General features: G+C 40.5%; 1 protein-coding gene across 4 annotated transcripts in view; it reads left to right on the forward strand.

Annotated features, from left to right (window-relative positions):
• RERE (arginine-glutamic acid dipeptide repeats) overlaps window positions 1–20249 on the forward strand; it is a 404029-nt gene that overhangs the window by 340529 nt on the left and 43251 nt on the right. For all 4 annotated transcript variants that reach the window (XM_046660504.1, XM_046660507.1, XM_046660505.1 and 1 more), the window contains one exon: window positions 941–1021. In XM_046660504.1, the coding sequence (XP_046516460.1) occupies window positions 941–1021 (81 nt within the window). The remainder of the gene's footprint in view (window positions 1–940; window positions 1022–20249) is intronic.

Raw genomic sequence — 20249 nt, forward strand, 5'->3', positions numbered from 1 at the left:
CCGCCGCAGTCACACGCCGAGCCGCGCCGGCCGCCTCCGCCCAGCGCTTTGTGGAGCGGGAGCCGAAGCCGAGTGACAGGCGCGGCCTCTCTCCGCCCGGACCCTGAGTGCGGCCGGCGCCGGCCCGGCGTACCTGTGGCTGCCGGGCCGCCCGGCCGGCCAGCCGCGAAGTGCCGCGGGGGTCGCGGCACGGGAGCGGGCTTCGAGCCCCGAGGTGGGCGCCGGGGGAGCCTGGGGCTGCCCCACTGCGCCGGGGGGGGGGGCTGTCCGGGACGAATGGGACAAAGTGAAAGTCTCCAGACTGCTAAGGAAATGGGGCGGGGGCGGTGAGGGGCATCAGGAAGAAGGAAGGGGTGCCGATGGTTCTTTATTTGGTGCCTTGGAGTGGCTTTTAATGTCGGCGATGGCGGGGCAGGCCATCTGGGGTTCCGGCTCCCAGTGGGCTTCCGAGATATCGATGCTTTCCTGGTGAATTCTTCCGATTAACGAAAGGGCCTTTTAATCTTCTGGGGTACCCTTCTGTAGAAAAGTCTCCACGTTTGGTTGTTTCCCCCTTTCTGCTCGACACTGGGAAGCTTCGTTCTCAGGTGGAAAGCAATTATGCCGTTTTATTGAAACACGGAGTATATTTGTTGTTTATACCTTCATGGACCAGTGCGGGGACTGGTGGCACAGAGGGCACGGATTGCTTCTTAGCCTCAGACACAGGATGTCCTCCTAAACCTGTCTGGTGTGTGGTTAGGGTTCTGATGACGGCTCTTCACGGCCTGCCCTGGCCATGAGTCCCAGCTGTGCTGCTGTAATATTCCCCCAGCCTCGCCACTATTCCCTAAGACTTTTTTGCGGTTGTTACTGTGCTGATTGCAGATATCTTTGCTTTGCTGACATCCTGTTTTGCTTTTGGTTTTAAAATCCCATTTGCCGTTTCTTTTTATCACAGAAACGCTTCGTTAAGGGGCTCAGGCAGTACGGCAAGAACTTCTTCAGAATTAGAAAGGAGCTGCTTCCCAATAAGGAAACAGTGAGTACAATTGGACTTTATGTAACTTGATTTTTTGCCTCATTGCTCCTGCTGCTTCTCTGCACTTGATCTTATGAAATGGTTTCCTTTAAGCCTGCGCTGTGCTCAGACTTAGGCTGGCCTATAGGATCCTATTCATTTTACTTCCTTCACTTTTAGTTTTAGCTCATGATTTTAGACAGTAAAGTGACAAATTATGCTTGTCTCCCCAGAAAAAAAGTGGACTTGTAAGAACAGAAAGGTCTTTGGCAACAGAGGGTTAGTGGGGCATAGAGGGGAGTCTGGGGTGTTAGGGAGTTAACATCTAATTTTAATTACAGTGGCCGAAATAGGAAATGTCGTTTATCTCTAGCTTGGATTTGGTTATTGACAAAAGTCATCAACCAGACAGCAGAATTAAGAGGTTTGTAGCTCGCTTTACTTTGGATTCTATTGGGACTTTTTCTTTATTCAATGTTGGTATGTTTTGAAGAGTAGCTTTAACTCGTTAATTTTCCAGCCCTAAAAGTTTGTACTTTTCATTGGGCAGATACACAAGGATTCTTATAAATTGCTTAAATGAGGCTTTTAAAAAATTACTTTGATGTTTCACAAAGCTGAGAGTCAGATCTTGCTAAACTTGGGGTGGGAGGGTTTGCTGAGGAAACTTCAGAGTGAAGTATGAAGAGAATGCTAGCAGGGAATTCGGTCTCCTTTACCAGCAATTTGCTACAGGTGATAGTGGAGGAGGGTAGGAGAGAGTCCTTCTGGCAGCCAAGGAAAGGGGAGCCTGGGAGTGGAGTAGGACCAGCCGCTTGCCAGAGTCTGGTGGAAGTGGAGCCCAGTAAGCAGCAGTGTTCTTCAGAACTTGGGGCTGGAGGGTGAATATTTAGGCATGGAGCTGCTTTTTTTAGGGGGGCTGGAAAGAGGGAGTGTGAGAGAGGAAGTGGATGAAGAATATCCTTTATAAAAGCAGGTGGGTTGTTTTGGTTTTTGGTTTCTAATTGGGTGTTGTTTATTGCATTCCTCTGTTCTATTTTCATTCTTTTATTCTGGGTGGTGGTGGTTGTTTTAATGAACTGTTTCTCGACACTTTCTGTATAGTTCCTTATGAACACTGATAACCCATAATAGGGAAGAAGGGTTCTGAGGTTTCAAGTATAGTCTCATATAAATTGGTGGTTTGCATCAATCAATCATAAGTAGATTAAGCTTTTAATATTTATTATACATCTCAATATGCTGAGATGGGTCATTTTGAGAATGGTAAAAAAAAAAAAGTAACTGTTTATAGACATTAAACTAAAATATATTGTAATCAACTTATTTTTTGCTCTTTCCAGAACAGATTTGAAAGAGATATTTAATGTGGAACAGTGAAAGAAGTGATTTGACCTAATGTGATGGGCCAGATTATAACCTCTCAACTGAAGTTTTATCTATCCCTGTGCTCTGCTAAAAGTTGCAAACCATGAAGAATTTGATATAAGATAGTGCTCAACAATTATTTTATTTTTCTGCTTAAAAAATAAACTTATAGTAGCAAGATTAAGCATTAATCTAAAATCTGTCTAGCTTTTGGAAATGCCAGACAATTTTATCTAGTGGTTTATCTCTCCAGTGGGAATGGATCTGAATAACCTTTAACCTAGGGTGAGGGTCTTCTAATCTGTTTTTCTTCTTGTTCTTGGTTGTCTGTTATTTTTATTGATGACATCTGACTCAATAAGCAGCCTTTTCTCCTCCACAGAGTTGTTCTCAGTGCACCAAACTTCTGAGCTGGTTCTCAGGACCTCTTTCCTGAGATCTTTCCCCATCACTTCTCTGCCATCCCTGTTTCCCAGCCATGTGGCTCCTCTTCTCACTTTTCTGATACCCAGCAGTCTTCCTGTTTCCAGCCTCTTCATCAGGGCACGAGAATTGGAGCTACTGGGAGAGTTTTCAGCTCTGGAGGATTTATTATGGCTGACATTGGCTAAATGTTCTTAGTGTCCTGCTGTCTTTTGCATAGAATTGGAGGAGTTTGGTAGTAGGGTAAATCTGTAAGTATTCTAATCAACTGGGAGAGATACTCATCTCATATTTTCCTTAGTTATCAACATAGCCAAGCTAATCATTCACAATTCATAGGGAGGGGAGGGCAAAGGTTGTTTTTCATCTTTGCTGCAGAAGATGAGAAAATTTGCAGGTGCTAGTGTTCTTGGTTCAAAACTTCCTTGGTAGAAATCTTCACATGGTCATGCTTCGCAAATCCTTCTGATCTAGAGACTTGCCACATTCTCTTCTATTTACCAGAATTATTAACTCATTTCTTTGGTATTCTCAACTGACTTGAAACTTCAGAAGGGTGTCAGCATCCAAAAGCACACGCCTGATTGGGCATGGGCGCGAAGGTCAGCAGACCTGTGTTCTATTCTTGGCCTTACCGGTAACTATAGTACTTGATGATCTCTTTTAACTGTGCAGTCTGCTTTGAGCTGTTCTTTGGGAAGTTCAGGTCAAATCCTGACAAGGACTGGGAAATTTTTTTCTCTAAAATGGTGTTTCTTTGCATGAGAATTTTATAGGTGCTACAATCTTTGTAAGATATTTGCACCTCTTTGTCTTTTGCTGGGTCTGACAGCAAAGTGATGGTTCTTGCCTCCTCTGCCACTGTGGGGCCTTAGGCAGATTATTCAACCTCTCTATCCTTTAATGTCTGTGTCTGTAAAATGAAGTGATCTTTTTACCCCTTAGAATTGTTTTGAGAACTTAGATGAGATAACGTCTATAAAGAGTACATAAAAACACTTGAAAATGATTGTTTTCACCATCTACCCCAAATACTACATAAAGTAGCTAAATGCTATGAAAAGTACAGAATTATTTTCTACTTGTAAACATACTGAACTTACATAAAAAGATATTACCTATCTTTCATTAACCTGTTTTGCCAAAAACCCTTTCAGTTGAAAAACTGGGAAGGGGGGATGAAGGGCAGTGCCTCGTTTTAAGGATGTATTTCCTCTGTCTTGAAGTTTTGTTGAAGAGACTTCCATTCTTACCAATTCATTCCATGTGGTCATGCAGACAAAGGTTCCTGGTGGGCATAGACATAAACAGCTTTCCTAGCTCTTCTGGTTTCTGGTGTTTATTAGACAGGAGCTAAATCTGGCTTTTCTCTGGACACTGCTGCCCACTGAAGTGGGAATGGTGGCTGTGATTGTGGAAAACCAACTGTTTATAGAGGTTTAGTTGAGTGGGTATTACGTGTTAACCTCATGGTACCCAAGAGAATAACTGCAAGTCAGATACTGTGGAATCATGGTTGTACAAATATCCCATAGTTTACATATGATCTTTCTCCCTATTCTCCCTTTCTCTATAACCATTTGTCTCCCTCAATATGCTTACAAGGTGTATAGTTATCTTTAGTAGTAAAATATATTAAGAAATCTTTGCTGAGCATCTCAGATTCCCCTTGGCTCTATACCTCTTCTCCCTCAAGACACTGTTTGGCCTAAACCACATCAGAGTCTTCGTGTTAGTACATTTGTATAAATCAATGTGAGTGTCCCATGACTGAGCCTCTGACAAGATGGTGGGGAACCAGGATTCTTGGGTTCTGCTTTAAGCACTGCCATGTAGTCGTTGGGTCGATGAATTACATGACTTCTGATGTTAAGGTAATACCTGAAAAAATAGGAGACCTAATAGAGTTGAAACTTAATTACCAGGAAGGGAACCCATGTTATGAAAAATAGAAAATCATGGGTGTTCCAAAAAGAACTTTTCATTTGATTTTTATACACAGTGCAGTTTGCTTCAAAATCATGAGATAATTACTCAGGTGACAGTGACGAATGTCTTCTTTTACCCTGAGAATATGTCTGTGTTGTTTGAATGAAAGACTTTCCATGTCTGACACCTGGATGATTGTCCCTTAAATCCTGGCTGGCCTTTGTGTATAGCTCTGTGTACTGTTATTCAGACAAATTCAGCTAGCATTGGATCATAGACAAGGGAGCACTTGCTCAATGACCTGTCTCAGATACGGCTAACATTAGCGAGAAGACAGTTTGATCTGCCCCAACTTGGTAGAGAGAAGAGGTATCTGCAAAGTGTTAGCCTCTGGAGGGAGAACGTGAAAAGGCACACACCCTGACTGTCTTTCTTATCTCTGTAGTTTTATTTTTGAGCACTTAGCCCAAAAGAGATTAAGCTCATGTTACTTGTAAACCCAATTGCTGGTGCATTAGTATTTACTGTACTAGAAACTCATTTTCACCCACTTCCATTTTCAGAGCTAGACATTCTTTTTGTGCCCACTGAGCAGTGTGATGGGTGGAATATCTATAAAGAGAAACAAGGTGCTATCCGTGCCCCACAGGGAGCTGGCGTTACAGTGGGGAGGATGAACCATTGACATGCCTGTCACATTTGGCAGTATGTGCTAAGGGCCCTGGTGGAGGTTCAGACCCCACAAAGTGAGTTCAGAGGCTGGGGACTTTTGGAAGGCTAATTGGAGGGCGTGGTGTCTGAACTGAGCTTTGAAGGAAGGATATGTTTTTTGGACAGGCCACGTTGAGAGGGTGGAGGAAAAGTGACTTTCCAGCTGTAGGAAATATCATGAGTAGAGGCATGAAGACAGGAAATTGCAAAACGTGCCCAGCAAGTATATTAGTGTGCTTGGAGAGAAGGTTGCATGAGCTGATACAGGAGGATTTAGGCCAAATTTATGGCTTGGAGGTAGACTTTGGGGGACCTTGCACTCTCTCCAAAGAGTGTGTTTGGGGACCCATGGAAGTCTCTTAAGAAGAGATGTGAGAGCATCTGGGCTGAGCTATGGGAGTGTTCTTGAACAGTATGAACAAGATGGAGACCAGAGAGGAGGTTCTCGTAATAATTCAGTCTTGTGGTAAGACAGAAAATGGGGAGTTGAAAGTGATTTATGGAAATGGAAGAGTGCCTTTTCTCTTGATTTTCTCTACTGAAAAGGTGTCACTTTTTTTGAATGGGGCCAAGAGCTCAGGGAAGGGGCAACTGGTTTGATGTTTTGAGTGATAGGATGAAAAGTATTAGAGATTTAAAATTTTAATTTAAGAAATAACATGACAATCAACCACCTTTCTCAGCCACATTTCTGGGAGTGAATTTTATTAAATATGTACATAACTACTGAATATTCATTGTTCATTTCTTTAGGCAAAATGTCTTTTGCATAGAGCATATTCCTCCAGCAAAGAATGACTGCTGCTGAGAAAGGGCTCTAAGACTGAGTAATCAAGATTCTGTTAATATTAAGAGGTAAAAATGACTCTAGCATTCAATATGAGCTTTCAGCATGAAGTTTTATTTAACTTCAGATTATAACCTTAGATAAACAATTTTCTAGCCTCATTAATGCTTAATCTAATGTTACATAACAAAGTCTGAACTTCCTGAATAGGCTAGTACTATTGAGGATACGAATATGTTATAGCCACATGACAATACTTGAGAAAGTCTCTGGTTTTAAACCCAGTATCTCTCCTGCAAATGCTCCCTGCTCATAGTGTGGGCCTCCTACCATCATTGTCATCATCACCTGGAGCTTATTAAAATTACAGATTCTTGAACTCCTGTCCATTCCTATTGAACCAGAATCTGCATTTTAATCAGTCCCCACAGGTGATCTGAATGCACAGTAAAGTGTAGGAAGCACTGCTGTTTACAGTAATGCTGACTTGCAGAACCCTACGCCTGGTGTGTCACATCCATTCTTGATAGAACGTTGTTTTTATTCTGTTAAAAGTTGTCCATTGTTTCAGTGTTAGGACTATTAGGGCTTGATTTTATTTTTCAAATTGTTATAAAGTATTTCAAACATAGAGAAAAGTCTCTGGGGCTGTTTTCATTATCAGTAATAAAATTTCATAGTATAGCTTCCTTCTTCCCATCTCACAGTCCCATTTTTTCCTAGAAACACATTGTAACTCCTGTCGTATTTCATAGAAAAACTGTTGTCCTCTTTATGGTGTGGCATGCAGTCATAGTATGTGAGTTAGGCTGAGCTAGACTCTATTTGTTTCTAAAAGAAACCTGTTTATTTGAAAGGATGGCCTTCTCTTATTAATATGAAGTTTACATATTTAATATTCACTGTTTCTTTCACTGGCATTCTCATATGAAGTAGAAATATAAATACTTTGAGAGGTTGGCAAGATTGGGTACAAGGAGAGACTTGTGCTGTACCTTTTCTCTTAATAACTTGTCCTCGAGTCCATGCAGATAGAGTTGGAATTTTCCATTCAGGCCAGAAGTGATTGCCGATAGAAGCAGACACGGCACTTTGGCAGCAAGTCCCGTGATCCTTTAGTTATTCCCATGCAGAGGGTTTGCTCCCATTAAAATGGAGTAGAGACTAGAATCTATTCATTGTGGTAGTCTAAACTGTGTGGATATTTGACTGGGTAGTGGTCCAGTCTTGACTAGGGTAATCTAAAAGAGATTGGCTGATTCCCTTGTATAAGTGAAGCAGATAAGAAATTTGCATGTAAGAAAGTTTTGGTGGTGATGTTGGGGGAAAAAAGGAAGTCTTAAATTAGGTGACTTTTTAAACCAAGGGCCTTGGATATTTGCTCTTCTCAGTGTATATGTCTTTGGCCTGTCCTTGGCCTTATCCTTCCTATTAGAAGTGGTGGGAAGGGCGTGAGGGTGCTTCAGTTGTGCAATGTATTACTTGTAGAAACTGCACGCAAATGAAAAAGGCCTTGGACTTGTAAAGTGTTATTGAACACAGTGCTGTTTATATGGATCAGTTATTTATTTAGCTCTTGGAATTTGCTAACGTGTATTTCTTATGATTTGGCTTCGTCTTGGTTACCTGATGACTTCTAGATGGAGACATTTATGACTTTGAAGCCTAGATAGACTCGCCCATTTTATTAGCTAGTAAAACAAATGAAAGGTTTGAAATGGTTTTTAAAAAGACTTATAAGTTGTGATTACTGTAGTTATATTCAATGTGTTTATCCACTTGGAGCTCATATTTTATATCATAAATAATTACTTTTTTAGCCTTGTATGATCTGTGAACCCATTCTAACTTTGAAAATACAGTTTGCTGATGTTTTAAAAAATACATCTAGTCTGTTAAAAACTGACATTAAAAATGTTTTAAAATGTGTCTGAAATCATAATCCTTGAATAGTTGATTCATTTTAAGCTTATTTGAAGTTGTGTCCTTGAGTAATACTTTTAGGAAAATAAAGTAAAAATTTGTTGTATTGTTTAGAAAAGTAAGCAAAGCATTCACCTCAGTCTTCCTCACAGCTGCTTACCAGTGGGGAACTTACCACTGGTAACTTTCCTCCCCCAAGAACATTTTTTTTCTGTTGTATGTAATTGAAAAACCATTAATCGTATTATGGAAGTAAGAAAAGCAAGCAGGAGACATCTTTTTTGGGACACCAGAACTCCATTGACCTAAGTTTTCTTTTCGAGATGTTTAATTTTTAAACTAAGTTTCAATATTAATGGTCTTTGTTATTTTTCCCACTTTGGATATATGATTCTTTGTTCTGTTCAGGTGTCTTAAATCCTTCTTCTGAACCCTCTCAATTGTGGCATCATAATTCTCAGGATTTGGCCTTTGAGGTATTTAAGCCATCATCACATTTGGCAAAATTGGGAGTGTGTTGGGAACTGTTTTGGGGAACCTTTGGTACCCAATGCCTGTGCTCTCTCTAGCGTGTCAGAGGTGCCTGAGGATGCTCACCCTCATGGAGCTCACAGTCTAGTGAAGAGGCCGGCGGGGCTTGTCTTCTTCTCTGGAAGGTGCCTGAGTTACAGTTGTGGAGTTTGTTCAGAGCTCAGTTATATAAGTCCTGCTTGGGCTGTAATCTCTGAAAGCCACATGAGCCCTTTTCTCTATAGACTGGTGGCCACTACACAAAGAGCCCAATTCCTCTGTCAGAAGAATTGCATTTTGATCTGCTCTTTAGAAATTTATATATATTTTATTTTAGTCTTGGACTTCAGACTTTGCTTCCTTTTTTCTTCCATGCATTTCTGTTCTGCACATGTATATGCATGTATGTATTTATGTAGAACATAAGGCCTGCTGAGCAGGGACCTCATTTTAATACTTTATGCTACCATTAGTGCCCTATAACAGGCTCTTACTTAATATTTGTTAAAAATGAAATATGTGTGTGTCTTCACACGTCTGAATGATGGGATAGAAATACATTATAATCATAGATATATAATTATTGGTCCTAGAAGGTTAAAACTCCTCGATGTTTTTGGGGAAAAGTTTTCCTCATCTTTTGCTCTTTTGTGTTGGTTTTCATGATCTGCTTTGATGCTGTTTGAAGGACCAATTGAACCCTGGGCATCCAGGCTTTAGACTGTGTAGTGGACAGAAAATCCTTGTTAACTCTAGCGCCCCTGGATGGGAAGACTAGCACCTGGAGTTCGCTGGTCCACATCGGACCTTCCTGTTCTCTTTGTCATGTAGTAAATCACCTCTACTGTTTGCATAGCAATTCTGTTTTCTAGATTATTTATAAGATTGAAACTCATTGTTTATTTTTCTCAGCAGGTTTATTGAGCGAGAGAAGAAAATATTGTCTTAAGCAGTAGAGTAAGCCATTACCCAATTGCAGCTTGGCTTCAAAACGATCACGAGAGAGAGAACTGGAGATGAGAGAGAGAGAGAACTGGAGATGAGAGCCAAACGAGGTGGAGGAGGTTAAGTGTTGCCAGATCTCTGCAGCTTTGCAAGATTCCTGTGACTGTTTATGGATTTTTTTTTCCTTTTAGTCAGTTAGTGACTCACCATCATATGCCATTTTATTATCTTGAAAACAGTCTCTGGAATTTTTATCCTGTGTCTTTGCTGTGTGAGTGAAACACTACTGAGGATGTTCTGAACAATATTACGTTAAAGTTTTTTTCCTATGATGCTTGGTTATGTGTTTTCAGCTGCAGCCATTGTCTCTTTGTTCCCATGTGCAGGCATTGAATTTTTCTTGAGTTTGGCAAGAAATGCTGACTTTTGTGTGTTTGGTTATTTTAGAGGGCTGTAGCAGTGTAGGTCCAGCGCCTTTGGGATTTGGTGATTATTGATTTAGGCATACTCCTCCTAGGATCAGAACTCAGTTCTCCTTCCCACAAATGCTCTGTTTGGGAAATGTGCTAATGAGGTACATTGAATCAGGTCAGAGGTTTGTAGCCTTAAGTTGTCAGGGGAAGTGTTAAATTTGGGGAGGGAATCTGGAATTTGCAGAACAATAGGAAGAATAATTAAATTCTAAAGGAAATAGGCCCAGTGAATCCATATGCATGGCCAGCTTCAGCCAAGTAAAGCAGGCAGTAAGTAAAGCAAAACTAGGCAAACTGTAGATATTCTGGATATCCTGGAAAATGTGGTATAAAAAACAAAACCAAGCTTTTAAAATGAATTTCTAAGTTTGCCCTGTCCTGTGCACTGAATTCACTTATCAAAACTTGAAGTCCTTATTTCTTCAAGTGACTCAAGAGAAAAGTCCCTGCGCTTCTTTGTACCATGTCTATCAGATGATTTGGCAGAGTAGTACAGTTAAAGGATGGAGTACTTCTTATATAGTCATTTTGTGTTTCTATTAAAACATGCAAGTTTACAATTAGAAATATGTACCCATTTGTCCAGTAAATTTGTCTTAGACTCAAAGCATACTGTTTTCTTTTGTACTATATCCTGTTCTGATTACTAATTTCCCTCTACATACTTTACCTGGCATGTTATATTTATATTACTTACGTTCGTTGTATAAAAGTTTTCTAGAAATCAGTGACTTAGGATGTTTAGATAGTGTGAATGTAAAAAGTTTATTCCTAATATCAGTCGATCAGCAAGCACTTACAGACTCATTGAGTATGATGAGAAGATAAGAGATGTGGTTCTGCTCCCTGGGGCTGTCTCCAGCTGTTTGGTTGCCACAGTGTGAGTTGGCATGAACCCAAGTGCTAAACTCTGTGGTGTGGACATTAAGTGGTGATAGGAGTCCGAGGAGCTGAAGATGAGGGCTGAGGGAATTGTGCTTATCCTAGAAGATATGCAGTTAGAATTGGAAGCTTTTTGAAGGATAGGTGTTTTTAAATGTTAAAACTTGTTTGAAATTCCTTGCCAAAGAAAGTCTTTGCAGTATCCTTGTTGTCTATTGAAAAATTTCCCAATACCTGAATCCCTCTATAGCATTCCTACAGAGTAGCTGCCCTGCTGTTCCTGAGAACCTGGAGACATTGAACCCATTAAATGTGACCCTGGTGGTTTGGCACAGTTCCATCGTTTGAAATGTCCTCCTTTTATTAAATTGGAATCTGAATCACTTCATCTTCTATACGTTGTCCTGGACATGTCCCTTGATGACATAGAGAATTATTGCCATGATCCTCCCTCATGGAGGCTCTTCAGGTGGGTCAGGGTAGTTTTCATGTTCCCTGCCCAGGCCTGTGGCCTTAAGCTGTCCAAGCATGCTTCTGCATCCCACACCATCCATTCTAGGTGAGCTCCTTTGTTGTTGGCGCTCTCACAGTGTTGACCAGCCAGAGTGCCCCCATCCCTTGCCTAGCCTTCTCCCTTACCCTGCAGAAGTCACATCTTAGGTTTTGTTTAGTCTTTTGGGTTTAGCATACCTTAAGGTTAGCATTTTTAATCCAGTTCCCATTTCCCACAATGAGAAAGTGTCAACATTAAGATTTAGTAAAAGACGTTACCTGATAGAGCAATGCGTAATCAGACTGTCTTATCAGTTTGGCCGTTTTAACACCTGGAGTGGACCAAATATTTCCAGTGCCAGACCACAGCATAATCGTGTGTGAAACAGTTGGCTCTTTCCTTATGGAATAGACCATTAGCTTTAGTCACTACCCAGGGCCTCAGACCCTCCCCAGGAACCTTGTTCATGCTGATCATCTTGATACCAAATCAGTCCCTCAGCCCATTCCTACGTGTTTTGGTAAACTGTGGCTGAAGATGAAGATAGCAGTCATTTAGCAGACATATGCCTTCCTTTGCTGCTTTTCTTTCAACCAGCTGTTGAAAGCAAAGCTTGAATGCCAGAGTTCTCCTCCCCCTCAGAAGTAAAAAGTTTGGAAATGGACGGTTCACAGACTAAAGTGGGAGCCCTGGATTTTAAGGTAAAATCATTGTTCTCATGCTTGCTGTCGGTCTTCCACATTAGAGTTTCTGCCTTTCACTAGGCTTTTCCCCTTCCTAGATCCCTCCTGCCTCCTTCCAGATGGGTGCAGGGGGTACCCCAGCGATACACTTCACAGTCAGCGTGCCCTTGCAGAGAAGTGTGGCAGTTCCGCTTTTCTCCCTCGGTGCTCACCTGGTTGTCATAACAGACTCATCCAGTCTGAGTAGGTAGTCTAGTATTCCATTCTGTTTACCATTGATAGATAACATGAGGGCAAGGTCAGAGGTCAGTAACTCACCTTCACAACTGCTGTCTTGGATAAACACATAGCTTTAGGTATCAGGTTGACCGTTTCCTGTTCTTAGATGCTGTACTCCCTCTGCTGGTTTTGAGACAGCTGACGCTTCCTTGAGAAATATGTGGCTCTGCATTTAAGATGATAGTTTGTGTCCCCAGGTCTTCTACTGAGTATGTTGCTCAAGAAAATCAAGAGAATCTCTCTCTGGCTTTGGGAGAAGTATTTCAGATTTTAGCAAGGATGGCAAGGAGTAAATGTGACGGACGTTCATTTCTAATACCATTCCTCTACCTCACATCCTACCCCTGAAATATTACAACACATTTTCACTTGTTTGGGGTGCCTCCAAACCGAGCATTTCTGTGAGACTTTTTGTTCACTTACAGTTGTTTTCTTTCACTGCCACCCTTTGCCCTCAGCCCAGCCTCCACCTCCCCCAGCACTCACGGCAGGAGTCATTTTTTATAGCACACATAACCTTTAAACCAAAAAGAAAGTGCATTGCTTATAACAAAGTGAATCTCTCTTCTGCTTTTATTTTGAAAAGTCCTCCCTGTTGTTTCATGTGGAGGATATTCGTGGTGAAAGCCTGTTCCAAGTAGGCATTTGTGCATCCCAGAGGAACTTTTGATTTATTGCCTTAACTCTGCCCTCCTCTCTCTGTGGTTCAGAAACCTTTAATGATCTGTGAAGCTCTGAGACTTCAGTGCAAAACAGTAGTCATTTTAAGAACCCCTCCTACTATATAAAAGGCCTGCCGGTTTCCACATGCTGCGTTTTTGACTCCCTGAAAGGGTGGCCTCTCACAAATTTTGGTTGTATAGCACGGCATCCTGGGTTGGAGCCTTGATAATGCTTTTGTGAAATATATTTTCTCGTTCTCTCCCTCTCTTTGAAAAGTTGTAATGAAAATTCCGGGCTCTTGGCCAGCCTGTGAGATGTGATACAGTAGGAATGTTTCTGGTGCCCTTTGTTACTGTTGGGCTTTGATTAAGCTTATTTCCCGTAAGCTTAATTGTGCTCCCCCCGCCTCCTCTTTTTTTATGGCTAAGGAGGTTAACTTAGCCAAGGTTAAGCATGTTATTACACAAGCTGCTGCACCCTTAGTAGAGTCCCTGTGCATCCTTTTGTGGCAGAAAGAGACAAGGGGAGAAAACTTTCTCCCTACGTGTTTGCATTTCCTCCCCCCAACGCGGCCCTCTGCTTTTAACACCAGCTTCAGAAAAATGTTACAAGCCATGCAAGCTGTGTTTGTCTCCCCCGTTTCTTCTACTCGGTGGTTGGTGTTTCAGGAAACCATTGTACAGCTTGTCTTAAGATTTTGTTAAGTTAAAAATCATGGTAGACCTTTCTCTTTGGGGTTTCTGCCAGATGGAGGGAGGAAGCCTCCAGAGCAGCAGTCAACAGACAGTGACATCCTTTGATCCTCCTTGTGGTTCTTTAGTTCAAAAGAAAGAAGTGTTGCAGCTTAGAAAAATATTTTAATACTGCTTTGACTTTGTATTTATTACTCTTTGCATCCTTGCAAATGAGAATACTTTACAGACATTATTTCATCAGTTCTTCAATACGCTTGTGTAACACAAGGTGCCAGTGTTATTGCACGAGCATAAAGAAGGAAACTGAGGCACAGTGGCACTAAAGGGATGCTCACAGGTACCATCCAGGATGGGAGTGAGGTTGAGCCGAGTGCTGTGAGTGCTTGAGTTTGGGGCCATGTTTACTTTTTATAGAAGGAAAGTGAGATTTTGTTATCATAGAAATTCTTTATTCCCATTGGAGTTCCTTGGCCAACTCACAGTGATGAAGTATAAGTACAGTCATGCATCGCTTAACTTGGGGGCAGGTTCTGAGAACTGCCTTGTAAGGCCATTTCACCGTTGTGCAAACATTATAGGGAATATTTACACAAACCTAGACAGTATAGCCTACTACGCCTTTAGGCTATATGGTACTCATCTTAGGGGACCACCGTCGTATGTGTGATCCGTTGTTGACCAAAATGTCGTTATGTGGTACATGACTGTACATGTAGTCCCTTTGTGTCCTAGAAATGTTGAGATGCAGACACTGGTAAGCTAGCCAAGGGCACTGATTGAAACTTCTGTTTGATCAGTGTTCCAGAATCTGCTGTCTCTTACGAAAAATGTGGCCCTGCTTCCTTCTGAGTTAGGTCCTGGGAGGAGCCTGTCTGTTCTATCACACAAGAAGACGAAATTCTGTCATGGCCAGCACAGCTTCACCTTTTCCAGGTTCTGTGCTAAAAATATGCAATTCACCAGACATTTCCTGGATTTCCTAATGCTAACTCTGATCCACCCCTAACTCTGCAGACAGCACTTTCTAGACTTTTAGTTTGAATTAAATTCAATTAAATTTCAAACTTAAAAGTTACAAGAATAATATAAAGAATTGCCATATATCCTTTATCCAGATTCCCCGAATATTAACATTTTATCACATTACTTTTAACTCTCCCCTTTTAATTCTTAGTTTTAATTTGTGGTTATTCATAATAACCATACATATGGGGTTTTTTTCCCCTGAACTATTTGAGGGGGAGTTGCGCCTTTATCCCTAAAAATACCTTAGCATTTTTTTCTCTTTCTCTTTAAAAAATACTTATCTAGTTGGCTTACCCAGAACCCTGCTACTGCAGTTAAAATCTTAGTACACTTAAGCTAATGCTTCGTAGGTGTATTTTTAGTAATTTTTCCCCATAAAAACACAAGAAAATATACAGGAGAAAATTAAAATTACTGGTAATTTCTTTACCAAGAGGTGACCACAAGTTAACATTTTGGTCCATATTCTTCAAACTGCTTCTTAGGTATATATCAGTAAATAGTTTAAACAGAAGTGGCCTCTTTCTGTTTTAACTTAGCTTTTTTTTTAACTTTGACCTTTTATGTTAAACATGTATCTGTATCCTCATTTTTGATGGTTTCTTTTGTGGTGAGGAAGATTGACCCTGAGCTAACATCCAATGCCAATCTTCCTCTATTTTGTATGTGGGACGCCACCATAGCGTGGCTTGATGAGTGGTGTGTAGGTCTGCGCCTGGGATCCAAAACTGCAAACCGTGGGCCACCGAAGCGGAATGTGTGAACTTAACCACTATGCCACCAGGAAAGATATCATAATTTTATTAACCAACTTCTAATTTTGAACATTTAAGTTATTTTCAGTTTCCAGGTTTTTGATTTTTTTCACTGTAAACAATTTTTTTCTTGATGAATGGCTTTGTCTTATTTTTGTGTCTTGTCCATTTATTTCCTTAAGATAGTTTCCTGGAAGTGTAATGGCTATTTCTTTCAAAGAGTATGTGCATATTTAAGACCTTTAATATGTAGTGCCAAATTGTCCTCCAGAGAGATTAAATTAGTTTGCACTCCTCCCAGAATGCCAAGTTCCCCACAAGCTCTTGACCATTGGCCGTCGTTCTTTTCAATATTTTAACTGATCCTGTAGGTCTTCTTGTTCTGGGAAAACTTATGCTACTGGAACAGCACTCCCTCGAAACAAGAATGAAAAACTGGCCTCCAGTCAGTGGTGAAATGATCCAGAGGCAGATGAATGGTATGGGGACTTGGGACCTCATCTCCCCAGCCCTGGCAGTATTTTGGTAACTGATTAGAGCTGATTGCCATCCTTGAGGAGAGTGAGGTGTGAATGAGGAGTCACGCCTTAGGGACAGCATTCTGGACCTGCCATATCACCTTGACCGGAGCAGTCCTCCCTTCCACCCTTGAGGTGGCCAGCACCAGTCTGCTGCCATCCAGCTTGCCCTTATGAGTAGCTGAGTGGATTGTTAACCCTGGTTTGTTTTAACTGTAATTTTGGGTTATCCATGAACTCTTCCTCCTTTCTTCTCATTCCCACTCCTGTTAATCAAGGATTGGTTATTTTCATGTTAATAAAGTAATATAGTCTAGTCAATAATTGCTGTGGAGAGAGGGAGCTAAATACTAGTAGTCTCAGTCCAGAATCCCTGGGACTCTCTGGTTGGGTAATAGGTCAGGCTTTGAGTTTTCTCATCTCCTTAAATCTGAATTAAAAGCTTACCTGGTTCGTGGAAATATAATTATATAAAGATTAAGACTGGTAAAATTTAAGATTTTAAATATGTGTATTTAAAATTACTAAAAACCTAGAAAGATTGGAAGTAAAAAGTCTGAATATTTTATTAAAGAAAATAGAAAAAGAACAACCAAAGAAAGTAATAAACAAAAGGGAAATAATAAAGATAACAGCAGATGTTAATGCAATACAAGGAAAAAATGAGATGATCCACACTACAACATGAGATGATCTTTGAAAATACCAATAGAATAGGCAAAGCAATACAGATCCTGAGAAAAAGAGAGTAGGCTCAAGTGAACAATATTAGAAACGAATAAAGGAGCCAGTAGAGATAGCCAGACAGAATTTTAAAAACACACACAACAACAACAACAAATAGGACTGCAGTGAAAAATTTTATGACAGGAAATTTTAAAAAGACAAAAAGAGAATTATCAAAAGCGACTCAAGATAGAGACTCTGAACATGTTAATAATCATTAAAGAAATGGAATCAGTGGCTTAAGCACCCCTCTCCCAGCGCCAGTCCCAGACAGTCTTACAGATGAATTGTACCAAATATTTAATTAACAAGTAAATCTTACAGAAACGCTTTCAGAGACCAGGAAGAGAATGAAAGCTCCCCAACTTATTATAAAAGGTCAGTTTACCCTTGATACCAAAACCATATAAGGACAATCTAAAAAGGGAAAATTGTAGGCCAGTCTCTCACTTCACGAACAGGAATACAAAATGTTCTAAGTAAAATATTAACAAGTATGAACCCAGCAATGTATAAAAAAATACTGCATGGTGACCAAGTAGGGTTTATCCCAGGAACACACAGATAGTTTCACATCTGTGTTTCAGTTATCTGCTACTGCATGTCATACCAACCCAAACTTAGTGTGTAAAACAACCATTTTATTATGTTTGTGGGTCTCATGAATCACCAGTTCCAAAGGGGACACAGTGAGGGTAACTTATCTTTGCCTTGTGATTTCTGGGCCCTGAGCTGGGAAGACACAAATGGCTGAGGGTGACATAAACAGCTGTGGTCTTCTTTACTCGCATGTTTGGCACCTGGCTGTGATGATAGAGGTTGGGTTCTGTCTCTAAGGCTGGGTTCAGCTAACGGTGTCAACTGGAGTACCTGTGCTTCGCCATCACATTTGGCTTGGGCTTCTCACAACATGATGACTGACTCTTCTAAGAGAGCCAGGCAGGAGTGACATGGCCATTCTAACCTAGTGTTAGATGTCATGCAGCTTCATTTCTACCACATTGTATTAGTTAAAACAAGTTACTGAGGCCAGCTCAGATTCAAGAGAAGGGAATTTAGACTTCGTCTTTTGATGGAGGAGTGACAAAGTCACATTAAAGAAGAGTATCTGGCATGGGCTGCCATCCCCACACAGACTGCGGATATTGTTGCAGCCATCTTTGGAAATATAGTTTGCCACATAATATAATGCACTGAGAAACAAATGTGATCACCCCAATAGTTGCATAAAAAGCATTCGATAAAATGTATTCTTTATTATAATGACTTTTAGCAAACTAGGAATAGTAGGAAATCTTAATCTGAAAAGGAGTACCTACCAAAACATACATTGAACATCATATTTAAAGGTGAAACTTTTAGGGGCCAGCCCTGTAGCCAAGTGGTTAAGTTCACGCATTCCACTTCGGTGGCCTGGGGTTCACAGGTTCAGATCTTGTGTGTGGACCTACACACCACTCATCAAGCCATGCTGTGGCATCATCCCACATAGAAGAACTAGAGTGACCTACAATTAGTATGTACAACCATGTACTGGGGCTTTGGGAAGGGGAAAAAAAAAAGAGGAACATTGGCAACAGATGTTAGCTCAGAGCCGATCTTCCTCACCAAAAAAAAAAAGACTTTTAGACGTATTTAATTTAAAATAAAGAGCAAAATAAGGATGTCTACTGTCATCACTAATATTAGACTATGTACTCAAATTTCTATATGAAGTAGTCATATAAAATAATCAGACAAAAACATACATGTACAAGACACAGAATGGAAAGGAAGAGACAGAATTGTGATTTGCTGTTGATACGTTTAAATACATAGAAAATTTAGAGTCTTAATTAGCAAAACAAGTGAAAATAGAATAAAATTGCTATAGTTGAAAGATCAAAAATCATAGGTGTTCCTATGGACCAACAATAACCAAGTAGAAAATGTAATAGATTAAAAATTCTGTTCCCAGTGGCAACAGAAACTATAAGATTCCTAACAAGTATAATGATGTGTAAGGCCTTTATTTTTTTAGAAAAATAACATGCTCTAAGACACATAAATAAAAAAGACTTAAACGACCTGAAAGGATGGAGAGATGATGTAGCAATGTTGATCGATAAAACTACTCAACATTATAAAGATATCCTTACTCTCGTTACTATATCAATTCAATATGATTTCAGTCAAAATTTCAACAGTTTTTTATGGAAGTAGCAGACTGATTTATGTGGGAGAATAAAGACCCAAAAGTAGCAAGAAAATTCTGAAAAATGAGATAGGCTTTGCCCTATAAGCTAAGACTTGTAAAGCTAGAGTAATTAAGACAGTGTGGTGTTGATGTAAAACAGACAAATGTTGATAGAATGAGGGCAGACCTGTGTGGAATCAGTGGTTGATGGAGGTCAGATTGTAGCTGCCCTTGGATCGTAGGGGAAATATGGAGATTCATCAGCCAAATTCAATACTAATTCTTTGGCCAGGCATTCAAGGCCCTTTATATTATGACTCAAATCAGCTTTCCCAGCCTCCTTTCCTGCTGCTTCCTTTCACCTGTGCACCTCAAGCCCTAGCCAGACACCCAGGCTTCCCATCTTTGTCTTAGATTTCTTCCTGTGGTTTCCTGCCCAGAAGGCCTGCCCCTCCTTTACTCTAGGTACAAAACCCTATATATTTACAAACTTAATTTCCTTCATCAGTCCTTTCCTGATCTAAAGGGGATGTAATTCCTATGATGTCTCCTTCCTTTGAACCTCCGTAGAACTACCTGCCTCTCTCAGGGCATTTATTTGACTCTCTTTTGTCGTACAGAATTATATCTTGTGCCCCCTTTTTTGGACTGAACTCCTGAAGACAGGGAGTGTCTTGCTTATATTTATTTGTCTCTGCAATAGTGCCTTGCACATAGATGCTTAAGAAGTATTTGTAATACTGAATTAAAGTTAAAGGTTGAAATCAGTCTTTTTGAAGATTATTCTGGCAGTAGTATGAATTGGAGAACAAAGAGCCTGAAATCAGAAAGGACAGATGACAGAAGGTTGTAGTGGCTGAAGGTCTCAGTGTTGAGGACCTGAAGTCAGGGGATAGTGCTCAGGACAGATGGAAAAGACTAGAAGACCCCAGAACTGATTGCACATGGGGGAGAAAGGTGATAAACGTCAAAGGAACGCAAATCCCCATGGCTTGGAGAACTAAGGAGGTAGCATTAAACAAAAGAACAGCAAAATTGGGTTAAGCTGCCATTTTGGTTACAAAGTTGCAAATGTGTTGGTTTTTTTTACATTTTCACTTTCACACATGCTTTTGCTTTGGTAAATGTGGCAAAGAAGGTTTTGTTTTGTGGTAGAACAGCATAGTTGCTAAGCAAACAGAACTCAAAGTTGGGTTGAAAGCCCAGCTCTGCCATTCATCCCCTGGGGGCTTTTTTTTTTTTTTTTTTTTTTTTAAGATTTTATTTTTTCCTTTTTCTCCCCAA

Source organism: Equus quagga, chromosome 5 (genome assembly GCF_021613505.1).
Source record: "Equus quagga isolate Etosha38 chromosome 5, UCLA_HA_Equagga_1.0, whole genome shotgun sequence".
Lineage (NCBI taxonomy): Eukaryota > Metazoa > Chordata > Mammalia > Perissodactyla > Equidae > Equus > Equus quagga.